The sequence below is a fragment of the Nycticebus coucang genome, chromosome 7 (genome assembly GCF_027406575.1).
Source record: "Nycticebus coucang isolate mNycCou1 chromosome 7, mNycCou1.pri, whole genome shotgun sequence".
Taxonomy (NCBI): domain Eukaryota; kingdom Metazoa; phylum Chordata; class Mammalia; order Primates; family Lorisidae; genus Nycticebus; species Nycticebus coucang.
In genome coordinates, this window is record NC_069786.1 from 61,375,653 (window position 1) to 61,387,698 (window position 12,046).

Sequence of the window (12,046 nt, forward strand, 5' to 3'; positions counted from 1 at the left end):
GCTAAAAGAGAGAAAACTGCAGGTGAGAAGAATATTCATCCAATTTGTATGTTAGGAAACCACCTGAGGATTAGAGGGAACAGGACCCAACACACATACAGTGCTAAAATATTGCCTGTTCCCAATGGGTACACCTGGAAGGGACTTCATTTTAAGTGAGAATTGGGTAGAGTATTTGGAAGGGTCTTCATTCAGCATTGGGGAATAAGTTACCTTAAACTAAATGCTGCTCTGATCTTACTGAAACAAATCTTAAAAGATTTGAAGATAAAAATAATCCAACTGTGTCCCAAAGTAAAGATCAAGAATTTTTACAGGATTACAAAATATCCAGTACCCTAAAATATAAAATTTACAATGTCTGGAATTCAACTGAAGATTCTTAGGAATGTAAAAAAGCAGGAATATTACCTATAATAAAGAGAAAAATTAATCGAAATTGGCCAAGAACCAACACAAATGGCAGAATCAGCAGACAAGGAGTTAAACAGCTGTTATTTCTGTATTGTGCATGTTCAAATTGTTAATTAGAGACATGGGTAATGTATTAAAAAGAGGCAGGCCAAGCTATTAGATATAAAAACCACCATGTCTAAGATGAAAATTTTACTGGATGGGATTAATGGAAGATTATAGATGCTACAGAAGACATGATAAACTTGAACACACAGCAATAAAAACCATCCAAACTGAAATTGACAAACTGATTCAGGGCGGCACCTGTGGCTCAGTCGGTAGGGCGCTGGCCCCATATACCGAGGGTGGCGGGTTCAAACCCGGCCCAGGCCAAACTGCAACCAAAAAATAGCCGGGCGTTGTGGCGGGCGCCTGTAGTCCCAGCTGCTTGGGAGGCTGAGGCAAGAGAATCGCTTAAGCCCAGGAGTTGGAGGTTGCTGTGAGCTGTGTGAGACCATGGCACTCTACCGAGGGCCATAAAGTGAGACTCTGTCTCTACAAAAAAAAAAAAAAAAAAACTGATTCAAAAGTCATACGGAGCTACAGAGGATCTGGAATAGCCAAAACAATTTTGAAAAACAGAACAAAATAAAGTTAAAGAGCTACATGATCAGATTTCAAGTCTGGTAAACTACAGTACTGGTGTAAAGAGACAGACAGACTACTTGAACAGAATAGAATAGAGGCCAGAAACAGACACACACACACACACACACACGAGATAACTGATTTTTGACAAGGGTTTAAAGTTAGTGGACAAAGAGTATTTTGTTTAACAAATGGTGCTGGAATAATTAGATACATACATAATTACACACAAACAAAAAGTGAATTTCAACGTATTACTCATATCTCCACAAAAAACTTAAAACAGGTCACTGACCCAAATGTTAAAACAAAAACTATATAACATTAGAAGAAAATATAGGAGAAAATCTTTGTGGTGTTGGTTTGGCAAAAATGTTTCAGATGTAACACCAAAAGCATGATTTTTTTAAAAATCAAAAAAAGAAAAATAAATTTGATAAACTGTACTTTGTTAGAATTTAAAAAGTATTGCTTTTAAATCATACTGTTAGGAGAATAAAAATGTAAGTCTCAGATGGGAGATAATATTTGTAAGGCATACATATGATAAAGAGCCCACACTTTGAATATAAAAAAAAAACTCAAGTGTCAAGATTAAAAAATATCTTAAAAAAAGGCAAAAGATTTGAAATGCCACTTCATAAAAGAAGCTACGTACATAGAAATGAATGCTCAATTTTATTAGTAATTAGAAAAAATGAAAATTAAATCAGTAGTGAGATACTCATTATAATGACTAAAGTTAAAATGGCTGACCATATCAAATATTGACAAATATAGGGAAAATAAAATGATATGAATTATATTTTTATATGTCTCCCCAAGATTTTCACCTTTCAATATATGGAGTCTTTTCCTCTTTTAATACAACACTGTGCTTCTCTCTCTTCTCGATACATGAAGGCCCCATTCACTACATCCTTAGCCCAAACATTTTTTAATATTAATAAACATCTATGGCTGGCATCTAATTTCAGATACCGCCCTGACATCCGGATATGGGCTTCTGCAAACAGCTTTTATGCTACAGAAATCTCAAAGAATGGCTAACCAAAAGTATAAAGTATTTTTGTTAACATTTGAGATCAATTAACTTCAGAATAAATCTCAATGTCATAATTAAAAGTGAAACATGGAAATGTCAGATATTTCTTTTTAAAATTAAACTGAAAATTAATTCCCCCCCTTAGTTTCCATAAGATGATTGCATAGTAAAACTTATTCCTGATGTGTTCTCTGCCCACCTGTTTTCTACCCAGCTGATTTCTTTATGTATAATGTCTGAAAAGTTTTTTTTATCACAACTTCATAAACCATTTTCTGTTTGAAAAGCTTTCTCTTTTCTAATGACAGTGCTTGAAGATAAAATGAAAAGCCAATTCCAATTTGACCTCAATAGTACAACAATATTGATACCCAGAAACTAAAAATAATAATAAACCTTAGTTATCATCATCACCCAGTACCTGAGCTTCTTCCTGTTGCTTTTTAAGCTGTTCGAGCATCTGCTGAAATTCAGCCTCTTTCTGTTCTGCCTCTTCCAAGGTGGCCTGGTTCTGCTCCTCATAAGCCATGGCCACCACAGCCAGGATCAAATTCACCAAATAAAAAGAACCCAAGAAAATAACCAGGACAAAAAATATCATGTATGTTTTTCCAGCAGCACGTAACGTCTAGGGAAGAAAAAGGAATAATTCCATGAACATTTTAGAATAATGGACCCAAATAATGATCTGATCTGATTACCAAAGTTAGGAAAATGACACTTCTTTTTTTCCTTTTGAGATGTTAAGTCGCCCTCGGTAGAGTGCCATGGTGTCACTGCTCACAGCAACCTCAAACTCTTGGGCTTAAGTGATTCTCTTGCTTTAGCCTCCCAGCTATATTTTTTTGTTGCAGTTTTCATTGCTGTTTAGCTGGCCTGAGCTGGGTTCAAACTCACCAGCCTTGGTGTATGCGGCTAGCGCCATAACTACTGTGCTATGGGTGCCGGGCAGAAACTCATGGTTTTTAACAACTAATTTATTTCTATTGACATATTTTTGGTGTTAAAATGTTCAACATACAAAAATAATAATAAAATTATCTAAAGCTTGACTACAGTGCTATTTGATATAAACATATTTCAAATACCATATATTGGACATATATTTGAGCCTCACTAAAATACTTTTATCAATGGTTATAATGTCAGGCAAAATTACAAGTGAAGGCACCATATCTTTCTTTCCTTCCTGCCAATGGAGTTCCACTTACATTATAACCCACTGTCCATACAATCTGGAAGTATCTTTCTTTCTCTCTCTTCTAGACTCAATTAATTATAGCTTTAATTTGAAACTTGTATATAATTTATTTCAAAAATATTTTAACATGTTGTTTTTATCTCTACAATTGAATTATAATTCCTCAAAGTTGTGAATGTTTTTTGCATCCCCCATAGCCTCTAGCAGAATGCCTTTCATAAAACAAACTTCTCTCTCATGGATCAATTAGGAGTCTAGGCACTCTGTACTGCAGAGTGCTGTAAGTATCCATACTTATCATTTCATATGTGATCACAAAAATGAATCCTAAGCATGCTAATTTGGATCTTACCAACTGGTAAAGATTTTCCCAATAGTCTTGAGTCATGAGTCGAAATAGAGACAAGAAAGCCCAGCTAAAGGTGTCAAAGCTCGTGTAGCCATAGTTGGGGTTTCGACCAGCCTTCACACAGATGTACCCTTCTGGACACTGGCTGTAGGAGGGAGAATGGAGGTAGAGTTAGCATAGAAACTAGAGCAAGTGGATTTATAGGAATTTTCAAAACCAAGAGCTGCTGTGATAAGTTATATTTTTTTATTTCTAGAATATTTTAGGTTATTGTTTATGGTCAAACTTATCAGATAAAATGTATTAGAAAACCAATAGAAAATTTAGGTGCAAAGGAATCAGAATAACAGACATTTAGAAGGGCAAAGAGGTAGAAATCACATACTTTTGGCTATGGCGCCATCAGTATTCTACTCTTTACAAAGTGATGAGGATCAATAATTAAAAATTAGAAGCCAGTAAACAGCCAAAGGTGTTCTGTAGCATTTATAACCCCATAAATGCATCAATGTGCAAAGTTATGATCTAATAAAAAATAATTAATTAAAGAATAAAATAAAATTTATATTTTAGAACAATTTTAGATTCACAGAAAAATTGTGAGAATATAGACTTCACATATATCCCATGCCCAATTTCTAATATTGACATGTTATTATTAACTGAACCCCATACTTCATTCAGATTTCTTTAGTTTTTTCCAATATTCTTTTTCTGTTCCAGAATACCACACAGGATACACATTACATTTAGTAGTTCTGTCTCTTTCGGTTCCTCATGCTTTCGGTTTCTCAGACTTTCCTTAGTTTTGATGATCTTAACAGTTTGAGGAGCAATAGTCAGGTATTTTGTAGAATGTCTTTCAAATGGAATTGGCCAAATGTTTTTCCTTATGATTATACTGGGTTTAGGAATTTGGGGGTGGAAGACTACAGAGGTTAAGTTTTATTATTATCACATCATGCCAAGCATATATACTTATCACTAGGACTTATCACTACTGATGTTTACTCTTCTCACTGTCTTGAGGTAGTGTTTGTTAGGCTTCTCCACTATAAACTTACCTTTTGCTTCCTTTTCCATAATATACTCTTTGGAATAAAGTCACTGTGTGCAGCCCCCACTTAAGGAAGAGGCAGTTGCGATCTGCTTAAGGGCAGAGTATCTACAAAAATTATTTGAAGTTTTTTTTTTTTTTTTTTTTAGAAACAGAGTCTCACTCTATCATCCTAGGTAGAGTGCTATAGCGCCACAGCTCACAGCAACCTCCAACTCCTGGGCTTAGGGGATTCTCTTGCCTCAGCCTCCCGAGTAGCTAGGACTACAGGCACCTGTCACCACGCCTGGCTATTTTTTGTTGCAGTTTGGCCCGGGGCCGGGTTCAAACCCACCACCCTCAGTATAGGGGGCCGGCACCCTATCCACTGAGCCACAGGCGCTGCCCTATTTGAAGTTCTTTTAAAGGGGATTTTTTTCCATTCTCCTTATTTTATTTACTTATTCAGTCACTTATTGATATCAGAATGGTTATTAATTTTATACTTTGAATTATAATCCAATGACATTTTCTTTGTTTTCTTGCTCAAATTGTTGCATCTTTTGCCATTGGAAGTTTTTCTGGTTGACCCCTGTATCCGTTTGGTATCTTCCATGGTTGTGTGCATTTAAAAATATATTTTTGTTTCTTTTTTTAGTACTTCCTTCCTTTGGGGCATTATAAGATGCTCCAGGTCCATCTTTAATATCTTCTACCCCAACCCTGGAATCAACCATTTCTCCAAGGAGTCCAGGTCCCTTTTATTGGAGAATGGTATAAGAAACCAAGATCTAGGCACTAGCCATGCTTGTTAAAGCTCCTGGGGGTATGATTGCTTCTAGACCCTTTTAGTAGAAAGGACAAGGAGAAATATGTGTGTAAACCTAATTATTCAATATCAGTATACATGAATAGTGTTTTCAAGACTGTTGTTAATCCGTACTATCATGGGGAACAACTTTATCAACTAGATCACTGTTCTTATTGCTTGTAGTCTTATAGACTCATTCCCAAAATTACTTAGGTTAGCATGTTATTACCCCACATCCTTGGCTGAAGTTGTTCTGTACATTTGTAATATATTTAGATAGTCTTTAAATAGTCTATATTTTACCCTGGAATCCCAAAACTTCACAAAATATATTTTAAAAATCTATATACATTAACTCTTCATACTATAAAGTTCTGTGACTTTTTAAAATAACTTAATGTTTCATAATCACCATTATAGAATCCTACAGCAGAGGTTCTACAGCCTTAAAAATCCCCTATGCTTTACCTTGTCAACCCCTCACCCTGAACTATCAAGTACAGATGTTATCATCTCCATTATTCTTTCTTTTCCAGAATATCATGTAATTGGAATTATATAGTATGCAGCTTTTTGAGTTTTTTATTTTCACTTAGAAACATGCATTTCAGATTCATCAGTAATTTCTTTTTATCATTGAATCATATTTCATCATATGGGTATACCACAATTTATTTATCCATTCACCTATTGAAGGACATCTTGGTTGCTATCATTTTTTGGTGGTTATGAATATTCACATGTAAGTATTTGTGTCAACTTAAGTTTCCAAGGACTTAAGTTTTCAAATTAGTTAGCTAAATACCTAGTAGTCTAATTGTCAGATCATATGGTAAGACTAGGTTTATTTTGTAAGAAACTGCTACACTGTCTTCCAAAGTGGCTGCAGGATTTTGCATTTACACTAGCAATGAAGCAGAGTGCCTGCTGTTCTGTATCCTCACCAGTAGTTGGTGCTGCCTGCTTTTCTGGATTTAGTCATTCTAACAAGCGTATAGCAGTAACTCATTGTTTTAATTTGCAATTCCCTAAGGACAGACGATGTTGAGCATCTTTTTAATGTCCTTATTAGCTACCTGTGCTATATACTTTTGTGAGGTATCTGTTTGTATTATTTTTGCCAGTTTTCAATTGGGTCATTTGTTTTTCTAGTGTTGCATTTTATTTTTTTTAATAAATCATAACTGAGTACAACAATGCATTTATGTGGTACAATGTGCTGATTTTATATACAATTTGGAGGGCTTACATCAAACTGGTTAACATAACTTTCACCTCACTTCCTTACTTACTGCCTTAAGACATTTATACTCTACTCATAGTAGATTTGTTGTTGCATTTTAAAAGCCCAGTCTGTGGCTTGCTTTTCGTTCTTTTCAGAGTGTCTTTGTAGAGCAGAGGTTTATAATTTTAATAAAAGCCAACTTATTATTCTTTTTCCTGGTATATTCAATTGGTTTTGTCTTAAAAGCTTATCGCCAAACCCAAAGTTATGTAGATTTTATCATATGTTTTCTTAAAGAAGTTTTGTATTTGACATTTAGGTATATGATATATTTGAGTTAATTAATGTATAAGGTATAAGATATGTATCTAGGTTCATTTATTTGCAGACGAATCACCAATTGTTCCAGCACAATTTGTTGAAAGACTTTTATTTCATTATTAAATTGCATTTGCTTCTTTCTCAAAAATTAGTTAATTGTATTTTAAGGGTCTATTTTTGGGCTTTTGGTTCTGTTTCATTGATCTACATACTAATTCTTTCACCAGAACCGTGCTATCTTGATTACTACACTATTGTAAGAAGTCTTGAATTTAGGTAGAATTTTACTTGACATTTAACATTAGAGGGCTATTCATTTTTCCATGGAGATTACTTGACCCATGGGAGGTACTCATTAAAGGTAAATGATTATTACAAGTCAATAGGAATAAAGTATGCATTGTAACTAAATTTACTGAAAATTTATCTGGGCTTTTATGGTAGCCATAATAATACAAATAATAAACTTGCAATGAATTCTTATGATTGTGCATGTATTAGTAAAAATGCTTTATGAGTATTAATAATTAATCATCACAACTCTGAGAGACAGATAATATTACTTCCACCCCTTTTTACACATGAGTAAACTGAGGTATAGAGATACTTTTCCAAGGTCAGAGTTTACAAATGGTGGAATTAGGATTTGAACTCAGTTATACATAAATTCTAGAACTTATGCTCTTACCCACTACACTCATGTAAGAAAGGGGAAAAACTACTAGCAAATAATTTCCCTACAGTTCTATCTAGATGGGTAGTATGCATTTTCATTAACAGTCTTAGGTTTTTATGGCCACACCAGTTTCTTATGTTCTAGGGTGATTTAAGTTCTATGGCCTAAGATTCACTTACTATTGCTTTCCTTTGGCTTTTAAAATATTTTCTATCTACCTTGATTTAAAATTAACTTAAACATAGTTATAAGAGAGACTTTACCGGGCCACATACACTGAGGCTGGCAGGCTTGAGTCTGGCCAGAGCCTGATAAACAACAATGACAACTGCAACCAAAAAATAGCCAGCGGTTGTGGTGGGTGCTTGTAGTCCCAGCTACTCGGGAGGCTGAGGCAAGAGAATACTTGAGCCCAAAGTTTGAGGTTGCTGTGAGCTGTAATTCCAAGGCACTTTACTGAGGGCAATATAGTGAGACTCTTCCTCAAAACCCAAACAAAAACAAAAAAAAGAGAGGGACTTTACCTAACAAATGCAATCAGTATAATCTAATTCTTTGGACCCGTAATGAACCCCAAACAATAAGAAAAAAAAATTCTTCAGTAGAAGATACCAAAAAAAAAATAACATTAATAAGTTAAAATTATCTTGGGAAAATATGTTATGGGTGAGAGACTAGTAGAATGAATAGGATATTACACCTATTATTGTAGAATGTGACTGAAAAGAACATTACAAGTATGCAGACTCAGATTTGGCCATGCCTTTGGCATACATGTACCCTTGGCTTCTTTGTAAATAGGAATTCATGCTATTTCAAGTATATCCAAATCTTTTTTTTTTTTTGGCTGGGGCTGGGTTTCAATCTGCCACCTCCAGCATATGGAGCCAGCGCTTACTCCTTTGAGCCACAGGCGCTGCCAAGTATTTCCAAATCTTTAAAAGCAGTTCCCCAGGTGGGCTGGATCCCTTAAAACCATGTTATATTCTGGATCTTTTCCAGTCACAACAAAATTGATCTCATCAATATATGCCCACACCAGTAAAAATGAGTCCATCTCGTGTTCTTTTCCTATATTTCCTAAAGATCTCTGGTGGATTTACAAAAAAGAGAGATAATGGACCTTCACATGTTGAGCAATAAATTAAGTACATCTTAACTGTGAAGTTCTGGGGAAAGGTCTTCACAAAGGGATAGTTTTAATGACTGTGGCCTTGGGACCAACGGCAATCCAATAAGTCAGAGGCCCTTCCCAGGTAGACAGAACCATTCTCCATATATACGCATACTTGTTTTCTTACCTACTTTTTTTGCCTAGAGTTCTACACCTTAAAAATTTATTTGAGTTCCTTACCCTGCATCTGAGCCATTTCCACAGAGTAAAGGGTCGTTTTGTCCTTCCAAAACATAAAAGTGACCTGTCAATGTAAAGAATAAATGATTTTATTTCATATTACTTCTATTCACGATAGGAATAAATCGGAGTTCAACTATCTCAGTTATTTCCAAAGTGGACATCAATAAAGCATATTTACAAAGGTGGCTTCACACCCACAATCAACTATTACAGCTGAAAACTCAGTTCAACAACACTAAGGTTAATGTGATGTGGCAATACTTCTTACTCTCATCTCCAATGTAATCCTTCCAGTTAAATGTGCTCATTGTTACATTGACAAATGTCCCATTTGAATCCATTGTGCCATTGAAGTAGGAAGTGGTGTTGGTTTCAAAAGCAGAATCGTTTGGGGGCCATTGTAAACATTTATTCCTCAGGTTGCCCATGAACAGCTGCAACCCAATTAGCGCAAACACGCTCAGACAGAACACAGTCAGGATCATGACGTCGGAGAGCTTCTTCACTGATTGGATGAGGGCCCCCACAATGGTCTTTAAACCTGAATAGAAAGAAGTACAGGTCAACTAAGGAAGAGCGTCAGAAACCACGGTTATTTTTCTTAATAGTTGCACACATTCTCTTTCCCCTACAAACAATTGTTTGGCTATTTAGACACCGAAGCTGTATGAATAGCCTGATGGTTTGGAAAGCAAAAGCAGAGCAGATTTTATGTATGAATAACGTGCGTTCTGGAAGTTCAATATGAAAGTTTAAACAACTAAGCAGGAAGTTTTTGTTTGTATTATGTGTTGAATGAATATGTACAAACTTGCAGTTATTTTTCACTTCAGATTTTATGTTTCCTGAGGCTGTTTTCCTTCATCCATTCTTTATACTAGGCTTCTTTATAGGAGAAAACAATGTTAAGATAATAAAAATCCCAAGCCATATGCATACTATTCAATAACAATCTTTTCTCCTTTTTTTTTTTTTTTTTAATAAAAGGAGATCTATTTTTTGAAATAGATCCACAGTGAATGATAAAGACCAAATCAGTTAGTAAAGCCATGGTTGCAAAAGGCAAAAAAAAAAAAAAAAAAAAAAAAAAGAAACAAAGAAGGTGAGAGAGCAAAATTAGTATTTTTAATAGGTGCCTCATGCAATTTCCTGTTAAACTCAAAGGCTGACTTTGTACATAAGCATGTAATTCCTAAAATTTCAGAAACTGAATTGACATAGAAAATCATTTGGTGTTCTTGAAATGTAATGAACAAGAATAAAAAGCAACGTGGCTAATGCCATAAGTGATTATAAATTGATTTCACATTCAATAATTAAAGTCAGCCTCGGTGTTTAACCTAACTCTCACCTGGAATGACTGAAATTGTTTTCAATGCTCGGAGAACTCTGAATGTTCTCAACGCTGAGACATTGCCCAGGTCCACAAACTCTGTCACATATCTGTAATAGGGGAGTTCACACACAAACACAATAATACACAAGAAAAGTTGGAGATATAAGGGGCCTACCACCTTGCACCAGTTTCTTCTTACCTGGAATTACAGAAATAGTTTTCAGAGCTCGCAAGACTCTGAAAGTTCGAAGGGCTGAAACATTGCCTAGGCTTACAAATTCTGTTACATACCTGCAGAATTAAATCAGAGTTACTGATAGTTTTGGCAAAGTTTATACTAAATAAGGAATTAATGCTGGACATGGCACATAGAGCCCCTTTAGATTAACAAAAGAAATTGATATAGACCTTGGGGTGCCATATGCTGAAAATTGCTTTTAAGAAACAAAATTTTGTTGCTTTATTACAATGCAAATCTCACGAACATGAAAACATTGGTTTGCAAAACTAATTAAATTACAGTTGTTGCCATTAAATTGTAGTCAATGAATAGCTTCATTTTGATGAAGAGAAAGACTATATGAATGGAAGTAATCTCATTTATTTATTTACCAGATACATTTACCTTGCAATACGCATTCTAATACGTATTTTAAAAATATATGAGGCAGATAGTTAATATGACTAACAAGAAAGCTTTACATTTAACATATGTCATAACAACCTGGTTTATGCTATGACTATTTTCATTCTTTGAGCCTATCAAATTTTGAAAATTACTCACGCCATCACAATGACACTGAAATCCAGCCAGTTCCATGGGTCACGAAGGAATGTAAAATCTTCTAAGCAAAACCCTCTTGCCAAGATTTTTATAAGTGACTCAAAGGTATAGATTCCAGTGAATGTGTACCTGGGAAAAGCATCCAAGCCCAAATTAACAATTTCATTTGTACTGTTAAAACAGGGGTTTTCAAGCACAGCAAATCCTATACTACGTAGGTTTTCAATTCACTAAAATCTTTGTTTCTTACTTCTGCTTGCCAAAGAAATATTAGTTTAATTAATCTTATAGCCTGAGTCAAAGGTTAAACTGAAGAGAAAATATATTTTCCAGGAATCTGCTTCTTTTTAACTAAAGTTCAGAATAATAGCTGCACTTATTTATGGATAATCATCAAACTTGACCCTCTGGACTGGCAGTGCCCAGTAGAAATACAATCCAAGACACAAATGTAATATTCAAATTTCTGATAGCACGTAAAAAAAAGGAGCAAATGAAAGTAATTTTTACATTGTATTTTATTTAAACAATATATCCAAAATACAATAATTTCAACAATTAGCCAAAAAGCCATCTAGCCAAATTTCAAGCTTCTTTAGCTATTTGTGGTTAGTGGCTTCTTCAATGGACAATACAACTTTAGAGGCAAAATAACTTGAATTCACTTATTTAAATAATAAAATATTTTATTCGAATGGTTTTTTTTTACCTTTAAGTTTTTTTTTCTTTTTTTTTTGACCGGGGCTGGGTTTGAACCCACCACCTCCAGCATATGGGGCCGGCGCCCTATTCTGTTGAGCCACAGGCACCACCCTATCTTTAAGTTTTTTATAGTTGGGGATTCATTGAGGGTACAAGAAA

The 12,046-nt window shown here is 34.8% G+C and overlaps 1 protein-coding gene across 1 annotated transcript in view; it reads right to left on the reverse strand.

The window, feature by feature from the left end:
• Positions 1–12,046, reverse strand: part of LOC128590488 (sodium channel protein type 3 subunit alpha) — a 111,338-nt gene that overhangs the window by 60,245 nt on the left and 39,047 nt on the right. The window contains exons 6-11 of the mRNA XM_053597809.1: positions 11,186–11,314; positions 10,601–10,692; positions 9,334–9,606; positions 9,063–9,126; positions 3,643–3,784; positions 2,511–2,717 (exon numbers count right to left, since the gene is read on the reverse strand). Coding sequence (XP_053453784.1) covers positions 2,511–2,717; positions 3,643–3,784; positions 9,063–9,126; positions 9,334–9,606; positions 10,601–10,692; positions 11,186–11,314 — 907 coding nt within the window. The remainder of the gene's footprint in view (positions 1–2,510; positions 2,718–3,642; positions 3,785–9,062; positions 9,127–9,333; positions 9,607–10,600; positions 10,693–11,185; positions 11,315–12,046) is intronic.